General features: G+C 41.2%; 1 protein-coding gene across 16 annotated transcripts in view; it reads right to left on the bottom strand.

Annotated features, from left to right (window-relative positions):
- PTPRF (protein tyrosine phosphatase receptor type F) overlaps nt 1-22,187 on the bottom strand; it is a 373,817-nt gene that overhangs the window by 178,276 nt on the left and 173,354 nt on the right. For all 16 annotated transcript variants that reach the window (XM_063165913.1, XM_063165910.1, XM_063165916.1 and 13 more), the window contains 2 exons: nt 14,715-14,860; nt 11,909-12,050 (listed from right to left, as the gene is read on the bottom strand). In XM_063165913.1, coding sequence (XP_063021983.1) covers nt 11,909-12,050; nt 14,715-14,860 — 288 coding nt within the window. The remainder of the gene's footprint in view (nt 1-11,908; nt 12,051-14,714; nt 14,861-22,187) is intronic.

Below are 22,187 nucleotides of genomic sequence, written 5' to 3'. Positions count from 1 at the left end.
AAAAGTGGCAGCCTGCAAAGGGACAGACATCAACTCGCATTCTGCAAGGCCAGGGTTGCTGGGAAAATCAAATCCAGCTATATGAAATACAGAGAGAAGCCACAAAAAAAGTACAAGGAGAACCAAAAGACTTTCCCTCTGCCAACCACAACAAATGGCTCAGTAATACAAAATGTCAGTTGGCACTTGAAGCACAGTGGATGGCCAGAGAGAAAGTGCGTTTTTACATCATTAACACACTGGGAACACACAGATGTGCAGTTCAGCTACATCTGTGCATTGTAATTTCTACAGTAGTCACAACTTAATGAATCATCAATTGTGACAAGATCAATGAACCAAACTGCACAACAAACTAAAGCTAGTAAATTCATGCCTGGGGCAAGAGCTAAAGGTTTATTTTATTATTTTTTTTAGTACTTCTATAATTTTTAGTGTCTAATTAGTAAAAACACGAATCCTCCAGAACCCTTTTATTTTTTTCCTCCCTTTTGAAAGTCTTACTGCAAAGGATAAAGATTTAATTCACGTTTGCTAAATTCAAGTCTGGATACTATTCATCTGATCAGCAGTTTCCTCCTCAGGACCAGGAACACATGGCAGCAGAAGTTACAATGCTGGGATGTGCACTACATACCAATCAGGAGGACTCTGATTGAGCCTACCACCTCTAGGCAAAACAACTGCTGTTTTTTCCACAAGGCCAGATTACAGGCAAAGCATCAGCTAAGAGTCTCTGCAATGCTACTTTTTGAAGGGACAAATGCACGTCCAAGTCAAGCAACCAAATAATTTATTTGCAAAGAACACACACTGAGCTTCCCCCTGGCCTCAATCCATTCAACAACTTCAATGCTGAGTTTGTTGATGACATGCATAATCCAGACAGGTTCCACATCAGTGATATTCTTACAGAAAATCTCTGTCCAAATTAACCAGGAGACAGATAACAGCACCCCATCTTCTTAAAAAGCAAGGTCCATGCAAGCAAAGGCTCTCCCTGCTGACCTCCTCACCTTCCAGGTAAACCATTTTAATCCTTACCATATGTAGGCTTTCAGTGCATTAATACCTGCCAGGGGTTCAGCTGGACTCTTGTCTCCCTTCCAGACAGGCTCCAGGGAACAGGCAGCTCTGCTTAGCCTGGCTTGTTTGTCACACATTCAGAGTGGAGCTCCATCTGGAAGGCACTTCCAGGAATTGTAGCACTGCTGCCATGCACTGCTCTCCCTCCTAGGACTCAAAGTGAAGGAGATACAGGCTCTCTTTAGAAGGCTGATTTTGTTCCAGCTCCTGACCTTCTTTACACTGGATGCCTTGTCACCTTGGACTGTGCATTCCCCAATTCATTACCTTCCCCTGCAGCAGCTTTTGTTAGTACCACCCCATGTGCAGCTTATGCATTTTTCATCACTATATTTATCATTTCTGTGCTCTCTCCAAGGACTTTCTCCTCACTGGGACCAATTGTGGAAATGTCTAAACCAAAGAGATACAGAAAAATAAATTCCAATATTGCCTTGCTTGTAAACAAAACACCATTTTGGAGCTGTAGTACCAAAAAGCAAGGCTCTGTGTTTTTATGGTCTCCAACAGGTTAATATTTCCAACACCTTTCCAGTAGCATCAAAGCTAAAATATCATAACACCAGTTCTACTGCCTGTAGCACTTTGTGCAGCCAGTTTTACTTAAAGCATTCTGCATCCTGTGCTGACAGGCACTTTTACCACAAGGAAATTTTCCCCAGCTCCCCCTTGGAACAGCAACATAACAGTGAACATTACACACTACAGCTGGTAGAAGTTATAGCTCTGATTGCTATTTAGACTTCTCGACTCAACTCTAACACCCAAGAACCTGGAAAGGTTTCATCCGTGCTGGACCCTTGTGATAAAAGGATTGAAGGAACAGAGCACAGGATTAGCACGACACATGAATACATTGCAGTGTTTTCCCATTGCAACATCCAACCTACCTCATCAAGGCACCAGATAATCTTGAAAAGACAGATCTTATTATACCTCACACCTGCTGGTTTCCTTAGGATAAAGGATTTGAAAGAGCTATTCCAGAGCTCTGGGCAGAAAGAATCTGAGCAGGTGGGAGTGCCAGAAAGAGTCACTTACTTTATTATCCAACTGAAATAACCACAAGAATAAACAGCTGTTAGAAAAGTCTATGGGGAAGGTGGTATTTTACTACTACAACACTGGGATTCTAAGACAGCATGTAGAATGCATATATTTTAGGTTATCATGCTTGATACCAAACATACTTTAGTCACTAGCAGCTCAAGTTAAAATTAAAAACAAATGTTCACAATAATTACTTCTTGCATCCAAAATTAGAGCAAATTATTCCTTTTGCTTATTATCTGGGCACTGCATTTTAATAAGCATCACAATTATAGAGCCTTCCTGACATCATACTGTATATAAACAACACAAGACCAACAAGAGATCATAAGGACAACGACTTGTGAGACTTGTGAATAAGCATCATACACAGAAACCAGCTGTTGGAATGATCAATATTACAGGTCTTCAGTGAAAAACCTGCTTTGTTTTGCATCTCAGACTAAGACCAAAAGGCAGCCTATCAGCAACAGTTATGTGATTTTCTTTTTTCTACAGGAGAGAAAGTTAAAATACTTGTTGAATGTTCTCTTCCACAGGTATAGTAAGAAACACATGTACTCCCTACATGGACATGCTCTCTTCTGAACAGCTGTTGTTGCTACAGATTTATTAGTGTGTACTTATATTCCACTTTCACACTTTTCTGGCTTACATTTTAAAATGTTGATTTTTCCAAGAATTACTTAATTGGGGTTGTGACTTTATTTTTTTAGTGAGAGGAAGAAGATAAGACATCGACACTAAGATGGTTGGATGGAACCTTCCTTGCACGCAGAGTTTTTGCTTTTGTAGCAGTAAGCACTGCATTTCCCACATCATAGTTATCACATTCTGTACTCTCCAATCCCTGTTTTTCATTTAAAAACTTACTCTCTAGTTCTATCAAGGGGATATATTCTCCCACTTTTGCAGAAGAAGGTACAGAAGATCACCATCCAAAGTGACTGTGTAAGCCATGGCATGCCAGTAAATGACAATGGGTCACTAAGCTGTGGGCAGTCTCTTGGTTATGAGCAGATACAAAAGATAATTGTGCAAAAATAGTTAATGCCCCAGAAAGGCTTTCCAGACACCTTGCTCTTGCCCTTCCATTTTATCCTTGGAAGCAAAGCAGATAATCCACGTGGCATTATCAAGCAGCATTTCCGATTAATTTCCAGTAGTTAAGCGATGAGTTACTACTTCTTACAGAAGGCTATTCCACAACCTATCAGACTTCAAAGACTCTAGAAATGCACACCAGCAACAAACTTTATTAGTCAGCAGGAGACAGCAGCAGGACTGAGACACCAGCTATGGAGAGCACATCTGTCAATAACAGGTTGCCACAGATGCTCTCAGAACAAGGCATCTTGAAAGAGATCCAGCCGTAAGAAAGGTCTTTTGAAACATCTGATGATTAAGACCTCTTATTTTAGTTTCCAATGTTCACCAGTAGAAGCTGAATCTGACAAGAAATGTGTGTGGGTTATTCTTACAAGGTTTACAGTGACACAAATTATCTAAAGGAATTAAGTTCACGTTTGCCTGCTCTAAATGAATTAAATAAATTTCCATTAAATGCCTTTTACAATGAGTAAATGATTAATTTATAATTATGGGGTTTCATGTCTCTTTCTTCTCCTTCTCTGAAAGACTTCTAGAACGCTGCATACACAGTTCATTAATAAAACTATTTTCTTCTGGCTGCCAGTCCTCCAAAATAATTTTATAATCTGAGAGTCACCAGGTCCATCCTCAGACTAGTTATTACCAAATAAACATTTGGAGAGCTAAATCAGGACTCACTGTCACCTAATCAACCCCACTCTCTTGTTAGCTATTTTTTATTAGTCGTGCAATAATGGTCCCTATCAACAAGTTCCTCGAACATCAGTTTTGAAATGATGAGATTCATTAGCAGCCTTTGCACCAAAGGTGGAGCTTAAATTGACAGCACTGTGGAGATGCTGTAAATAAAGATGACAGTCAAAAAAAATCAAGTCAGAAGAGCCAAATCACCTTAAGTGACAGCAATAGTATGAAAGATAAGAAATGATTAGAATTTTTGCTGTAAGGCTGGCACATATTGCTTGGAAACATGGGAAGGAGAGGAGAGGAGAGGGAGAAGGAAAGGGATCAGATAAATGCAGAGAAGTTATGCTAGCCAGTGACCAACTGAATCAAAAAAGCAGCTATGATCCTAGAGTCCATTCAAACATATATCTCCAAAATTCAGCAATTCATCAGTGCTTTTGACAAGGCCTTTGCAAGACTCCTTCTGTGCACATCCCTAGTAGAGCGTGTTCAGAAAAGTCCCTGAAATCAAACAGGAACAGGTGCAGAATAGGAGAAAGCACTGAGGCCAGGAAAACAAAAAAGAAAACTGTCCTCCATGAAACTCATGCAGGATTTTACAGCAAGGGGAGGCTTAGTTGTTCCTTTCTGGTTAACTAAGACCTAAACACTCATTTTCCCAACAAAATATTCTGCTTCAAAATTTACAATATTTTAATTAAACCCATGTTACTTTTGCTTTTTCTTCCTCCATAATACCTACCACAAGAACTTTACAGGACTCCCACCTCCTCCTGGGCATCCTTCACTTTGCTGCTTCATTCTCCTGCCATTTTCAGACCACCTCTCTTTTTAACCTAGGCCTGTGCCCTGTTTCCCCCTGGTTTTACTGCCTACTGACACCACCAAGATCCCAGAGCTGTCAAAGCTTTCCAGACATGGTTTGGCCATGGGGGTCAGGGCACATGGGAATGCCAGCCCTTCTGCAGGGATATGAAATGCAGCACTGGTGGTTGCTGCCTCCCAGCTGGGACCCATGATCTGTTCCAACAGAGAGTCAAAACAGATTAGCTTAAACCACAGACAATTTAATCTAACCTGTCTGATTTCAAACTGGAACAGAGAGGCAGAAGCAGTCATCTGGCCATCCCTGGCCTCAGCTGGGAGATGGCAACCCACAGGGACACCTCTCCAGCAAGACAGAAACCTGCCTGCATGAGCACATCCCTGCCAGAGAGCTCAACTAATCTGCTTGTGCCTCATTTACCTATTGGAATAGGCTGAAGGTTCTGACAGCAGAGCAGCACTAGAACAGCCTGACACACTTTTCATGACAATCTCCCAGGAAGCTCTAAGGTAACACAGAGTGAGAAGCAACTTGTCTCAACACCCTGAGCCCAAGAAAAAAGAGAAAATAATGCCCAACACTCAATTATTCATTTTCATAACAGACAGAAGACACCAGTGGATTGCCACAAGGCTCTGAATAAACATGCACACTTCTGAATGTGTTCATGAGGGACTTCAGATATGGAGCAAATAAAATGGAGACAACTACTACAACTACTAAGAATTTCTTAGCTGAACATCATTTCCAGTACCAAAGTCAGAACTCACAAACTGTTAAATAAACTTAGAATAAATCTATTATGTGAAACAAGAAGCTCTCAGAAGTGTTTTACAGGATATAACCACACAATTACAACTTCAAGCCACTTGGCAATATAAACCCGGTGTCACAGCTTTTGCAGAATATACTCCTGTTCTTATTTGTTTGACACTTAAAGTTCACTTGTTTTTATCTGGAAAATCACAGGTGCTGCTTTTGGGCATTGCAATACCACTGAAACTTGCTGCTGAGAATGTGATAACATCCCATCCCGTTACAGATGTCATCTCACAAGACCTCATTTGAGAGGTAATATGCAGAAACAGCCATTTGCTGCAAAAGAAAAACCTTCTCAAGATTAAGAGGTCAGTACCTATTCAGACACAAGGTTTTATGGGAGTGCACAGCTCCAAAGGGTTCAGCTTGGCATTAACAGTGTGATATTTCATATAAAACTTTTCAAAGGTTGTATTTCTTGCTTCATAAACTTGTGGAATGAACCTGGATGTTAACCTTAGAGCATGGCAGTCTTCTGAAGGAACTTGCTATCACGGATACATTACACGGTTATGTGCCATTAGTTAATCATTTAAACAGAGATAAGAAATGGAAATTATGGCATTTGGGTCTGATACGTTCTAAAGATCTGCTGACTCTCCTGTTTGAAGGAGAGACCAACAACAGTTAAAACTTTTCTTCATCTGAGAAAATTACTTCTTTGTCTTTCACTAGCAGCCAAGAAAGTCTTTCTTGTTAAATATTATAAAAATAAACTATTTTTATAGTTTAGTGGGACTAATGTTACTGAATCCAATCTTAACAGCAAATAAATATAATATGCACAGAACCAGGAGTTGCACACCTGGATTAAAATGATAGGTGCTCTACAGATACCAAAACTTAAGTAGCTGAAACGCTTTCTCAGATACCATGGCAGTCTAGGTTATGGCAGCGTGGCACATAATGGTGATACAAGTAAAACAGCCTCTGTAAATTTTCTTGGTCTAACTGAAACTGATCACAAATTCTCCTCAATCTTCTGTACACAGTAGAACTAAGAGACCACCTCTTTCCCCTTGGAGGATCCTTTTAGCCACACTGGTCAGTGCCAGGGAAATAAGTGGAGTTGTTAGCATGATGACAGGGCTCCTGAATTGACCCAACCAGTACTGGGCAACCTGCCTTCAGGCAGCACAATGCACTCTTTCCTTGCCAACACTATTTAGGCCTCAATAGCACAAGTCCACACGAGCTCAGATTTAGATTCTTTTAGGCGACAACCTGAACTCTGCAGTGAGGCCACCATGAGTAGCTGGCTTAATGTTTCTCTTTTCAACAAGCACAGGACATGCCAGGACACAATGGAAAGCAGACTCAGGCTTCCTCATTTCCCTGTGCATCACTGCGTGTTGGGACACTTCCCTAAGCAGGGAAGCACGTGGAGCCTCACTGTGCTGGAGCTCTTGGCAAAGCTGTAATTGCAGAGGTCCATGAACTGCCTGCCTCCTGCAGGAAGAGCTACTGGGATTGCCGGTGGAGAGAGCTAAGAACAGGAGCAGGACTTCTGCAGTAGGATCACTGCAGTCTTTCTTCCCAGGCAGAGACCAAAGCATGTTGGAACAGTTAATTAACATTAAACATGTAGAAAAGAGACCTGTCCTCTCTTGACCAGAGACATGAAGAGAATAGTACCAATCCCAGGAGCAGCAGAGCACAGGGAGCTTTAATTCATTTACACAGTCATGCAAACAGATTCAATTTCCACTCTGTAATTGTTTCAATTTTACAACAAATTGCAAGAAATTCTTCCTGGCAAAAAGATGCAAAAGCAATGAAGCCAAAGTACAGTGATCCAACTGATCCTTTTGTCACTAACCAAACACAAACAAGGATTAAACATAGCTAACTTCTGTTTACTATTCCAATGACAAAAATCACTTTTAGATGGATGTTTACAAAAAGGGCATATTGGTTCAGGCCTTCTGAGATCTAGCTCTCTGCAGAAATCATTTGTAACAGTCAAATGTTTACCATTTACAGCATTTCAAACAGGGTAACCCCAGGAACTGGAATGCAGCTGGCAGATGGTGAAAGAAATTAAGCTCATGACATGGTTCAGTAACCAGCAAATTATGTTATGCTAGAATTGCTTGCCACCCCAGGACAACTGCTGCACTCAGAAACTTTCTAGGTGTGCTAGTTTTGGCTGGGATAGACTTAATTTTTTTTATAGTAGCTTGTACTGGGCAGTGTTTTGGATTTGTGCTGAGCACAATGCTGATACCATGAGGATGTTTCTGTTCACAGTAAAACACCAGAGCTGCAGCGAAATGCTCCTAAACTTCCTTGAATTCTGTCAGCACAAAGACAGCCAGCAAAACTTAACTTTCCAGGTTACCTTGAAACTGAAACCCACTGTGCAAGAACTTCCTTGGTTCTTCTGCCTGTCCTTTTACCAGGAGCTGCTCTCCTGTGGAGCCCAGCAGCACTCTCCAGGCAAATAACTACATGCCACATGATTAGGAGTCTGGGATAGAGGCATAGGGGATTTGCATAGATCTAGAATGGAAATTGGAGATGGTATTTTCATTTAACCTACTTAAAAACAAAGGGAAATGAAACTGAATATATTTAGTGTCACTTGCATATGACTGTATGCTCCGGATTACAAGGGAGTGAAAAAAAGACTGCCTGTAAAGCATTAAAGGACCAGTTGCAATTAACTGGTTTTCCAGTTCTGGAAATCAAAACTGAATGTCCCATTTGGAAAGTCCTGGGAGAAGGGACTGATAACATACTTTGTATTTGAGCTGCCTTTTTCTCCCAAAGAATCAATATACTTCTCCCTGCCCCTTGAAGACCTTTTTTTCCACTGCCTTTCCTTATCTTCCCATTGGGTGGAAACTGCTGGAAAACAGACTGAAGGCATCCTTTGGTGAACAGGCACCCAGAGACAAACACTGTTACCATCACCTTTCCCAACACAGCTGCAGTGCAGAGCATACAAGCAGTCTCATGGAAGGACATCATGGACTTCTGCACTCCTGCCAACGTAGCTTGTTGCTACGTTCGTGCAGGCTGGCATCCTTCCTACTTATATTTCATATAACCTCCCTATTTAAAATGCTCTGTAATTCTCAACATTACCACTGAATAATATATTTATTAATTTGTTAGTGCCACTAACTGTCCCTGAGGCTTTTCTTGAGAATGCGTGTCAGCTTATTGATTCTAGCCTTCCCCCTCCCTGCACTGCTTTCCTCCTCTGCCAAGCAGAAACATACTTCTGTGCTGCTTCAGGTCATAATTGGAAAAAAGATAGAAATGTTCAATATGACTCATACATAATTCAGCTTATCAGCTACCCAGGAGAAATGAGAAGAGAAGGTCTACGCATGTCTATTTCTTCTACTATCAACAGGAGAAATAATTTCCAGTTACACAAAGTATATGTAGTTTGGTCACAACAGGATCTGCAGTTAGAAGGGAAAAATGAGACACATGGAAGCAAAGAATAAAAGGGCAGTAGGGAACCAAATTGTTAAAAGAGATTCACTTATGTGAGAATTCCTGATTCCCCAGGAAGACTGGACTCATGCTTCTCTCTTAATACTCAGAATGAAATAAGTTGGCAATTAGAAAGGATAACCTGCTTCTGATCCGTAAAACATCGCAGAAATCTAAATAAAATAAAGCTCCAGCTTAGTTAGCTACAAAGACATCTAGTAAGGAGCCTAGTAAACCCTAACTGTGACTTCTGGATTTAATGTTAAGGCCTATGTTCTAAAGGCAAATTGTGAGAAGGAGCATTAAAACTTATTGTTATAAAGGATTTTTAATGTAAAAATCAATACATGCTGTGCATTTAGCAGCATGTAACCACGAGGACGCCTATGATAAGTTTTGTCATGCACCAGGGACCACTGCATTAGTCAAATTCTTGAAAGGAAGTGCAGAATGTCTGTATCATTCAACTGCCATCTGAGACCAATTACAGAAATTATTTTAACCCCAAAAGCAGAGGGAAAAATCCAGTCCTAGTTGACAGTCTTGAGAGTGCCAAGGGTTCCACATGAAATGTGTAATTTTCAAATACCTCTACAAAATTAATGTTAGAAAAGTGATGGCATAACAGAGAATTTGGGCACTTAACACTGTTTTTTGAAGCCACTGAGAGTAAACAATCACAATCAGGGCAACATCTACTTCACCAAAGTGTAAGCAAAGGAATATTAATAGTAACTTTAAAAAAATCATATTCACAAAATGCAGAAACATTATAATCTCTATCAGACAATGCAGAAAAATAAGATAACGTGACTGGAAAATTACAGAGCTGTCTGTAGGAAAGTCTCAGAAAAGGGAAATGTAAAACATATTTTCTTAAATAAAAATACATCATAACAGAACCCATCTTCTTTGTTAGTTAAGCCAACATAAAAGGCACATGTAGCTCTTCATCCTTGCAGTCAAGCTCACAACTCTCTATGCACGAGTACATACAAATTGTTAGGCAGCAAATGTTTCTTAATTTTGCCCATTACAAGAGTGGCCAGCAAGGGGTCGATACTCTTCAGTCTGAGTGGAAAACACAGCCCCCCCAGCCTGCAGATCGTTTTTGACCTGATGGGATCATGTTCAACTATCATTACTCCCAATTAAACGAATTTTCCAAACAGAAAAGCAGGCTCAGTGCTTGACTGCTACTGACTTTTGCTTCTGCAGCTGTTAAACTGTGTGCCTGCATGTCTTTTCCTGTCTGTGGTGTTTCCTAACATTCCCTATTTATGTGGTGGTCTGCAAGCTTTACCTCATCAGGAAATCAGCAGGAGCACCATGGAGCTAAGAAATACTGTTGTGCTCCTTGATGCAAGGCATGTCTCTGTGGGCCTGTGAACACTTAACACAGAGCAAATAAATTATTAGCGTGTGTGTGCATGTGCATACATATCCAAGATACATAAATGCAACTACAACCAAAGGAAACAGGAATGTGGAAGGAAGAGTGGTATTCGAGCATCCAGTATCACAAAAATCCAGTTGCAGGAAGCATTTAAATGCAGATCTGCACATAAACTGCTGAAAGAGCTCCACTGAGCTTTATGCACTCACATACACTGCTGCATAGGCAGAAGTAACAAAAAGAAAGTGATTTTTGTCCCCCAATAATTTTCAAGTCTATAGCGCTTGTTACCCTATTCTTAATAATACTATTACTGGGGAGCAAGCTGATCTTTAAGATGCCCCACCTCCAGAAACAAGATACACAATCACATCAGGTATTGAATGATTTCTATGATTCCCATCACCACGGTGCCTGAGCACATTACAGTTGTTTAATGTATTCTTTGTCACAGAGCAGAAAGGAAAATATGATTACCTCTATGCTATAAATGGGGATGGGAGAACAAGGAACAATAGGCAACTTGTCATGTGTGGCTGGCACACTCACCACTGGGATAACCACTCTCCTCTGATTCAAAATCCTACAACAATAAACACTTTCCAGTCTGGTTTTTTCACTACTTAGAAGTTTCTACATCAATCTATGAACCACAAGCAATTTGCCTAAGCCTTTTCCCACTTGGAAGGGGTAAAAATGCAAGGGGTAAAAATCCATTCAGCCATATGCCCCAGATTTCTAACATCTCACTACATTTACAAATTCCTATATATAAACAAATGATAGAACACATTTACGCGCTGGAAAAATCCCATCTTTCCTTAAAAGCAGAAAATCATTCTGACAACTTAATATTTAAAAAAATCAAGTGTTCACAGGCCTCTTTATGTCTAATAAACTGTTTTCCCACAAACATTTAGCAGAAACAACATACGAAGCAAAATAAAACCTGCTCATATAGCAGACAAGAAGGAAAATCTATTCCTTAACAGGAGAGACAGAATTAAAAGTTGCGAGTACAGTGAAGAATAAACACAATTAAATTTCACATCACATTAAAAACCTGAAGAGTAACCTGAAAATCTATGTGCTGATTTAATCCAGAAGGTACAGGAGCATAGATTAAGTTTCTGATTGTCAGATACAATACTTAGATACCCTGAAGATGGGTATTATATGAAAGCAAATAGATGAGAAAAGTATACAAATGTCTCTGTAGATAGCCCTCCAAGTCAGAAATGACACCTTTCAATCAGACAACAAAAACACACTAAAGACAGCTCAGAATCTGCAATCCTTCCATGACTGCCTCAAAAATATGATGTTCTATTATAGGAGAAATTATATCAACTGCTGCAGGAAGAACACAGCTTTACCCAATCAAACTAGAATATCACCACGCCATTTAAATGCAGCACATCAACATGTAGCTGCCAAAGCTGTCTCCTGCCACTTAAGGAGTGCAAGAAGTTCCCCCTTACCTTCCAGCACTGTTAACTTGGCACTGGTGTTTATCTCCCCCACGCTGTTGGTGGCTGTGCACTCATAGATGGCCTCATCTCGATGGACACGCAGGGGCTGTATCCGCAGAACCGACCCCGACCCATCATCAAACTCGATCACCTTTGAAAGGAAAAGAAGGCACTTCATTACTGCTACCTTCTGCAACAAACACTGAAAGTCAAAACCATCGAGGGGTTGGAGAACAAAAACCAGAACAAAACAAGTCCTGTAAGCCCTAAAATACCATGCAGTGAGTTAAGTGTTCCAACTGCAGTAGCACAAAAATTCAGTGTCAAGAACGTATTTGTCCTCTGAGGAGGCCAGAACAAATGAAGATCCAATGAGGTTCTTTATGGATCAATTAAGGTTGACAAATTATCAACCTGGTAATAAAGATGTGAATCTGATGATTTAAAACATCTGAGCCATATTTGCACTAATGATTTTACTAATCACTGGTAACAATTTAGTGCCAACTTTCACCTTGATGGAAGAGGAGAATGATATACTCTGTGGGATTGCAGGGAAACAGTAACAAAACTTGAATAAAACCTTGAGCACCTTCAGTGCATGCTAACTCCAGCAGAGAGGGGTTTTAATGCTCCTCAGCACTGGGTACTTTGCAACTCTGGCATAATCAACAATGATGTAATTACACTTCCTTGTTCAGCATAAATAAATTAAGTCTTTAATAAATCATTGTCTTTCCATCCATCCTGCTAAGCCGCAAAATGCATTACTCTGACTTATACATGGAAGAAAAAGGTATTTATTAGTTTGTAGCTGGATCGCTATACACTATTTCATAACTGCAAGGCTGTGAAGGCACAGCCTCAAGCCACTATTAATGCCAAACTCACCCTTCTCCCATTACAGAGTGCAGCAGAAGTTGGAAATGCCACCTGATGTGCAGAGAGTGACAGCATGAGGGAGAGGCAGGTGCCACCCACTCCTGTCCCTTGGGAACTGAGGGGGACATGAAGAGACTTAAAGGATCCTTTGCTCCAGACATGGATGTCAGCCTAGGGCTGCTACCCCCATGCAAAACCTTCACCCCATTTTCAAGGGCCTGTTTAGGAGCACTTCCCACAGTGTAAAGATCAAAAGAGAGAACAGGAAGGCGGAAAACAATGCACCACAAGACTCTGCAGTGACAGGAGAAATAGGAAGAAATCAAAAGGTAACCAAGACCACTAAAAAATCTGTTATTCCTCATGCTGGAAGGAATAGCCCTTCTGTTTCAAGAAGAAATCCCTGATGCAGTCAGGTAAAGAAAGAGAAATATGAATATCACCATATCATCATAATACACTTTAAAGAATTAATTTTTTAAAAACACTTATCTTTAAATTAAACATGAAACTGTGACAATATACTAAATTTTTACAAAGGGCAGAGCTACTGCTAAATTTTAAAACAAGACAAAGTCAGCTACAGAGATTAATTCACTTCAGTGATAAGGACTAAAAAGCTAAGAGATGAAACAGCAGAAATCTCTTTTGGCCCTCACTATCCTTTGAACCAACACTGTGTGATAGGAACAGAGCTACAACTACTAAGGGCTAGACAGATGCTGAGGCCAAAATGTTGTTAACTTGCTAACAATGGATAACTCTCCTTTGTCACAACTTAGCATGTGTACAACGGATTTGGGTTTTTTCTCCATTTAAACTTACTTCCAAATTTTCCCTAATTAGGACTAATAATGAAGTAAAATTAATAGTTACTTAGGAAAAAAAGAATCACTGTCTCCTGACACAAGCTATGCATCCAAACTGATGGGAACAAAGGTGGGAAATTGCTAATATAAATGCATATAATATGGCATAGCCCTCTGGTAAGCCACAACAAGCACCAAATTCACTATAATGGCTGTATCTACTTACAAATTAGATAGTTACTATACAACAAAACCTTTACCAGGGAAAAATAACAATGTAAAACAAGATTAAAATTGATTACTTTAATCAAGGTTTTCTGCTCACATATGAATTCATGATTAAAATTGGTGAGTTGAATCAATCCATTCTGGGCAGCAAAGTCATCTTGTGCTCCAGTCAGGAAAGTAAAAACATCAAAGACAGGGGATTAGAGGAAAGGCAGCAGAATTGCAGAAGGGTCACATTTGCAAGGGCAGTTTTAGAGAAGGGAGCCCAACACCAAAAAGGAAAGCAGAGAAAAAGGTGGAGAAAGTCAGTGAAAATGTATTTGCTATGTAAAATATAAACCAAATTTCCCCTTTTCATAGATGTTTCTGGTCCTGCTCTTCTCCCTTCCTTTCTCTCCTACTTTAGCTCACAGGGACATCAATTAACCCTTCACCATTCCCCTTCCAAGTACCTTTGGGGGAGGGATGGCAATAGCCATCACTTAAAAAGATTTCCAGTAGTGTTTTGGTATCTCACTTTTGAATTCAACTGGGGATTGCAGGTCAAAGAGCTGCCTTATAAATTCTGACAATGAAAAAGAGAAAAATACTGCTAGATCCAGCTCTTATCTGCCATCCAACTCTCTGTAAGCCCCAGTCTCCCATGTGAAGGAGGATGTCCTGTTGGTGTGTTTCCAGCAGCCTGCTCAAAGGACACCACCTGCTCCACAGATTGCATTGCTGCAGGGAAGGAAACTTGCTTTACACTAAAGCTTTACGCTCTGTATTGTAGTGATGAAGAGATATCCAGGTTGCAGTGATGATTACTGTGCAATTAAGACCTGTGAGGACTAGATTGATCACCAAATTTTCAGGTTTGGATTTTTTGTTGGTTTTTGTTTTCTTTTGGTAATTACCTCAAACCGCTGAGAACTGACTTTCTTCCCCTTCTTCATCCACGTGATACGAGGTTTGGGCTCTCCTGTTGCCTGACACACAAAAGAGGCCACTCCTCCAGAAATCCCAATCTGATCTTCAGGAGCCTTCATAAACGTTGGCTTACCTGGAAAAATAACCAAATCACCCCCATGAGGACATAACATCAGATAAGCATGGAATGTGTCATGTTAATCTCAATTATAAGGTAACTGGTGCTCATACTACAAATCCAGGTTGAATGGCCTCAGACACACAAATCAGGGCAGACTGCAACATGACAAGGACAGTTTCTGCTTGAGTACCTTTTTCTCCTGAAATGGATAAAGTCCATCTGGCTTGCCTATAAATGAGGGCAATAGAAGGCTCCCCCCTGCCCCCTGGGCATTCATTCAGGTATATGACAATTTGGAACCATTTTACAGTTTATTTTTTAATAAATGGATTTTTGCAGATTTATACGATGCTCACAGCACTGGAAATTACAGAACAGCTGACACAGCAAACCTATGAAATGTACCGTATCTTGACATTACTTTAACTGAAAGCTGTTAACACATCCATAAAAATTAACAGATACAATTTTAAGTATACAAATAACAACCTTTAGTTTAATTTTAAATGTGGACTGACATAAAAATCCTACAGTTTAAGTGTCTGGAAACCTGCAGAGGCTAGCCTATGCTTGTTAAGAAAATAATCACTAGAAATGAAAGTCAGAAAGGAAACCAAAATAGCATTCAGGCATGAAAGACTTGGCAAAAATAATAAAATAAAAAAGTATCAAATAACATCTAAATAATCAATTTAAAAACTCATGAAAATAGAGCAGTGTCTTCGAGATTTACATAACAGATTCAGATAGATAACACTATGCATCCAGGTTGGATGATTGTATTATTCTCCTGTATGGGAAAATTTTGCACTATGTGATCTGAGGATCATCTTGAAACACTGCTTTGTCCTCATGAGAAGCATTTGATCATCCCATATTCCTATAAAGCATTAAAACATTTAACTCCACAGGAAGAGTTAACAGAGTCCACCCATGATGCCATTCCACAGACAGGTCACACTATGGCCATGTTTCAAATACAATTCTGATCAACCACCTCAAAGAGGAACCTGACCTATAAACAGGTCAGAGACAGCTGCTGGCATGTAGAAAGGAGCCTGAGTAAAAGAAGAAACCTGTTCAACCCCAAGATAACAAACCAATGACCCCAGCAGAGCTGCTGGTGGTTCCACACCTTCACATTCCAGATACATCTATGAGTGTGTTCCTGAGGGAGAGGGGCACGACATCTGTCAGCCCAGGTGCTTTGACCTCTAGACAAACTGAGGGCTGGATTTCCCTGATCTGGGAGGGATACAAATTCAGTGATGTCAAAAGACAACAGCCTTTAAATGTATTTTTCTAATGCATGAGAGATTTAAATTCTATGGGTGCAGCTGCAGCTACAGCCAAACCAGGCAGGCAGTGGCAGTGACTGGAGAGGGCAGGGGCAAGTGCTCTGCTCCTCATCCCCTTCACTGCCCCTCCTTGCATCCAGACACAGGCACCTGAATCCTGAAAGGAGCCCCAGCATCATCAAAGCCTCAGTGGAACAGATCTGGGCTCCTAACCGGGCACAGATGCTTTTTTCTTCTTTTCCAAACAGGGCATGGAGAGCAGTGGCTCAGGGCAGGATGAGGCAGAGCTCAGGAGACAGCACCTTTCTCTCAGCAACTGTGGAGCACAATTTCACCCCTGAGCTGCAGCCCTGGGAGACTTGGCTCAAACTGTGGCACCTCCTCAACCCTAGTTCCACCTTCTGGTTTAGCCCACATTAACTGCTTACGCTGAGCCCTATCCTGGCAGTGTGGCATGGTGTGACAACACACACAGCCACTCAACCAAGTAAATTACTTCAACCCTCCCTGCTTTTGACTAAGTCCAGAGACCAGGTTCTGCCTTGCTCCAGTGCATGTGTCCCAGGCCAGGGAGACTGCCAAAGGCACAGGATGTTTCTTGCTTCTCCTACATGGCACCACTGAGGGGTGAGGAGTGTTGAGGTGTGCTGCCAGATGGTCTTTGTGAGGAGAGGCCAGGGCTGCCCTGTGCTGGACACAGAGGTCCCACCATGGCCCCACAGCATGGCACAGCCAGGCTTGTCATGGTGGTGCCTCTGAGGTAATGGGTTAAGAAAAGGCAGAACACCTCACAGGAGTGAGGAATGAGGTAAAAAGTGAGAATCAGCCCTGTCAGCAGCGAGCCAGAGGGGCATGAGGAGATCCAGGTGCCTGAGCAGGTACTGCCCTGCAGCCCATGGAGACACCATGGTCAGGCAGGTATTTCCTGGCAGCCTGCAGCTGGCTGAGGACAACCCACTGGTTTCAGAGTGAGGGATGAGGCCAGACCAGTTGTCACCACCTGGAGAGAGACCCAGCAGCAGAGGGGGCTGGCAGTCAGCCACTGTGGAGGCAGCAGGACAGCAGAGCCCTTCCACACCTGCAACATCCACTGCTCCGCATGGGCTGTGCCCTGGGCTGGAGAGCCACCAAGCACCCGCGTGGGGACAAGCCAGCCCCGGCCTGGCTGATCTGGAGGTCACAGCTGACACATTGCACTGCAGACCTGGACCTCTGCTGCTGCTGCTGCAGGCTCAGCCTGATTTCCAAAAGGCCAAAAGGCAGCCCCAGCACAGCCAGCACAGAAGTGGATACACATGTTCTGTCCTCAACAAGCTTCTCTGAAAGAGTATCACAGACCTGGCCTCACCACAGAAATTCCTCACAAAAGTGTACTGAATTTTGCCATCCTTGGTGTAGAGTCCCCAGGACTGTGCTCAAACCCCAGAAAATGCCTTTTAAGACATGATGGCTGCTGTCTAAAGGCTTTGGCACATTGTCCTGACATGAACAGCAAGCAATTATTAAGTCTGCTTGCTTAACTGATGCTGATTCCACATATTTACTCATCTATAATCATGTCTATTTCTACTTAGTTTGTATTTACATATATCTCTGTTTATTCACCTCTCATCTATTCCAGAGAAATGTTAATTTACCATTCAGGCTGCTAGTGATGGCATTGTGATTGACTGTTTTGCTATGCAGTGTGCTGAGCTGATGCCTTGTATTGCACTTCAGCAGCTGATTTGGTTTTCTGATTTTCTGTTATTTACTCTGTGATCTTAGTAAAGTAGTGTAATTTTTTTCAAATGGCAAATACAGCAGAATCCAAAAACTTTTGTCCTTGAAGAATACAATGCAATTATACTCTAACTTTATACTTACTCCCCAGCACATACACTGAGGACTTACTTTACTTTTGTACATTTAAAAAAGATCAATACTATTAAAACCAGAACAAAAGGAAACTGAACATTCACTTGCAGTAAAAGGTAAAAAACTTGCTGCCTTGATTTTACATTGCTGCAATGAACCTTTTTCCCCTGCATATTTGAGTGACACTGATTTCTGGAAACAATCTAAATCCTCCAAGACTGGTCACAGAAGTACACCTCTATATAAACCAAATTCTCAGCCTGAGAAAAGGTATTTCTACAAAGGCATTTTAAACATTTCTATGCCCTGAAATTTTGAAATGGAAGGAAAGTACTAATTAAGCAAACCTATAATCCTGTGTCCTGGCCCCAGGACAACAGAGTCAGGCATGAGTACATTTTTTTATACTGATTGGTAACTTACAGTAAATCCCAAAATTCATCCCAGTAAGAGGTAACACAAGCACAACAGAGTATCCACTAAACTGCTGGTGTCTGTGAAAAATGCATGTTAAGTGGACTAGACAACCTCCACATCTCCCCTCCAACCAACATCTCTCTAACTTTACTGCCTAGAGGGAGTTGTCAGGGGACCATCACTAGTTACCTCCGAGGGGGAACACTGGGCAGAGGGCCAGATCATGGTACAAGCTGTCTTTTTTAGCCCATTTTGAGCATTGCACTCTTAGGGTAACCCTAGAAACACGGTCAGAAAAAATAAGGATGCACTGAAACTACAGAATAACCTACATGTTGTCCTTTCCCTCTCCTTAAATTCAAAATGAGCAGAGGGTCCATAGAAGATTATGCACGTATGAAGTTTTAATTTAACTGTTTATCACTCAAACATGCTACATATAAATACAAGGAACTCAAGTGTCTTTTGCAGTGAAAACCTGTCCTTTCCCTGATAATCTATGGATCAAATCTGAAGATTTTCTGTTGAAAGCTTGAGGGGTAGGGGGAAAGGAAAAAGACCTATTGTGTTTCAAAGACAAATCTCTGAACTACCAGCTTGAGAGAGCCTCCTGAGGAAGTCCTGGATGACAGCAGGGAGAGGCGTTGGATGGCTGGGTGCCCATCACACCCACCCTTCACTCACTCCAGCACACGGAGTAACAACTCCAGACTGGCACAGTTCCCACAAGTCCAAACTACTCCAGTCTTTCTCTCCCTGGCCTCTCTGCTTGGTGACAGATACCTGGAGCACGTTCAGGCCTCACACTCTGAACTAATTCTTGCTCCTCATTACACCAGGAATAGAAGTCACTGCTCTCATTTCTATTCACTCACAAGCTTCAGGCAGGAGAATGGGAAAACTTTCACCTTCTTGGCTGAAATTTTCTCTGTTTGGTCTTGGTTAAAAATGAAATTATTCTAGAAAGCTTATGGGAACAACACAGTTCTGAGGAGGAAGACTGTAACAAATAGAGTATTTCTTTCTCTTGTAAGAAACTGAGTTCATCTTATTTGGCTGCGGGCAGAAAAATAACAACTTGCTCAGACATGCTCTCCATTGAGAAATTAAAACCAAAAAAAACAACATTTCAGAAGAAAAGGACTTTCCTTCCACATTTGGTAGTGTTGAAAAAGCCACTTGCCGAGCAAGCACAGATCTGTGGATAATCCTGTAAAGTGAATCCCAGAGAGGGCCTCATGGCATGCACGAGATGCTTGCAGAGATTTAGGTACACAGTGCTCTACTGAGCTATCACGGAAAAATAGCAGAAAACTCATGCAGTGTCCTGAGCTGGGTGTGTGAAGGGTTCAAAAGAAAAGCTCCTTTGAATTATATTCTAAAAGGTCAGCAAGAACGTGCAAAGAAAGCCAGAGAGAGTCAGGTATGCTCTAACCAATATGGCTGTTGTCTGCCCTTCCCTGCAAAACAGGGTGAGGGGCTGGGGAGGGGAACCTGAAGCCCTCAAAGACAACCTCAGGTATCCTGGAGAGCCACTGACACATTTCCTGCAGGATATTTCTGAGCCAGGCACAGCCATGAAGATGCGTCTCTCACCTGTATGTTATATATAACATCTGTTGCTCCCTGCTATTATGGAAAATTTGTTGTGAAACAATTCTTATAAATCAGGAAACCACCTCAGCACCCGTTTTAAAATCTGCCCTACCAAACATCTGTAGCAGAAGAGTAAAATTTCAGTTCCCTTTTCCAGGTTTTCTTCTCTTTAGCAGGTAAGTTCGGAGTCACTTCATCACATGTGCTGTTTTTAGGCTGCACAGCTTCTTAGTGAACCCAAAGGACTTTCCCAGGGAGAAAAGTGTCTCTTGTCAGATTTCCTTCAAGGCTGAGGACAGAGGTGTAGCCTCCCTCTAACTTGGCAAAGTGTCTTTTATGTGAACCATGGTCTTTGAGGAGTAACACACAATCTGCACTACCTGACTTGAACACCAGCCAGATCCTTGAAAAACAATGCTGGGTCCTGGGTAATTAGCACAGATGCTTGCATTTTGATACGCATTAAACGCACAATTGCCACATAAAATATGTTTCCTTGTAATAATACACACAAATGTTAACTTGTTTTATTTCAAAGACCCGTCATTTTCTTAAAATAAATGGGAAAATTAAATGGAATCTGGATGCATTTTCAGGATTTAGCACCCACATGAAATATTCCTCATTCAAAAATTTTAATTCAGAGACTGGCAACATAATGCTCCTTCTGTTCTTGTGGATGCCATTCTTCCAAAGGGTCACACAGAGGTTTGAGGAAGAATGTATTCTTGAACATGTCTACAATTAAGTGTTCTATGAACACCCACCTGCTGTGAGAGATTTTGAAGAAAAAATCTGTGTCCTCATGATACAAGTTCTCACTACTCTAAATAGATGGGCAGCCAAAAATAAGACTCGTGTTGTAGGAGAGGGAAGCTTATATTTTTATCCGAAAGCTTTTATGACTTGAGCTAAATTAAGATTGGAAGCAGACTCCTCTGTGAACAAAAAAAATTACAGTTGCAATATAAGATGAACTGGATGAGGACATACAATAGGCATAGGCAATCTTATTTAGGTGCCTGGCCTAAATGAATATTAAGAAATTACTGACACCGGAATGAACAGATCACGATGAAATCAGTTCCTGAGCCTGGAAATTGTGAAATTCAGGTTTAAATCCCTGCCTTTAACCTTCCCTGTCACATACACAAAGGCACAACTGTGCCTCACCTTCCTATGTAAAACTAACCTGCTGTTCTCACACGGCTGCTGTCAGGACGAATACGCGGAAAATGATGATGTGGCTCAGTTATAACACTGGGAAGGAACCAACAATGACACAGACCTTCTTGTGTTCATGACTGACTTTGAAGTGGAAATGAAGTGGTCTAGAAGACAAAGGTGGCCCAAGCTTTTATATACAGCGATGCAGTATTTCTAGGGTTCCTTTATGATCCTGGGTGATTGATTTCTGTGCGTGGATGGATGCCTACTGGAGAGATACTCTGGACAAAGCTGATCAGTGATTCTTCTCCTAGGCATCCACTGCAGGGCAGGAGACAAGTCAGTGGGCTCCCCAGCTATCCTTATGTTTAGCATCCTTATGCTTTTCTTGCAATATACCCACCATTATTTAAATGCAGTTCCTGCCCCTTTGTGATTAGCAGGAATGCTGTTTGGCAAAATACAATTTTTCAAACTTGCACTTTTTATTCTTGGATAATTTATACGTAGGAAGAGCCTCTGTGAGCCTTGTAATAACATTTCTTTAACAACAGCTTAGTAAAGCCTCTGTGGGTCTCAGTGAGCACAATCCTAATTCATTCCTTATTTCTCCTATTTTGGTTTTATTTCACTAAGATGACAGCACTTTGTAAATGAAACTTCTGTTCTTTATTGTTTGGTGCAAAGTACTTATTAAATAAATGCAAATGTATGTGGTGGGGTGTTGCATGCTCAGCTACTTCCACAATTTTCTTTTTATCCAGGATATGGATCATAACCCTTTCTCCCATCCACTTTAAAAAAACACTTAATAGCACCCCAATCAGAGAAAATGGCACTCTGAATTCAACATATTCTTCAGATCAATCTGAATTACACGTTACCTCACGTTACCTGCATATTGCCTCTTTTTTATGATCCTATTTTGTTTTAATGCTTAAGAGATTCCCAACAGCTAGGACAAATGATTCTGCTATTTCAATACGATTTTAGTGGTTCAGTTT

The sequence above is a fragment of the Melospiza melodia genome, chromosome 11 (genome assembly GCF_035770615.1).
Source record: "Melospiza melodia melodia isolate bMelMel2 chromosome 11, bMelMel2.pri, whole genome shotgun sequence".
Taxonomy (NCBI): Eukaryota; Metazoa; Chordata; class Aves; order Passeriformes; family Passerellidae; genus Melospiza; species Melospiza melodia.
Note: the sequence above shows the minus strand (reverse complement) of the source record. Positions and strands in the feature narration are given on the sequence as shown.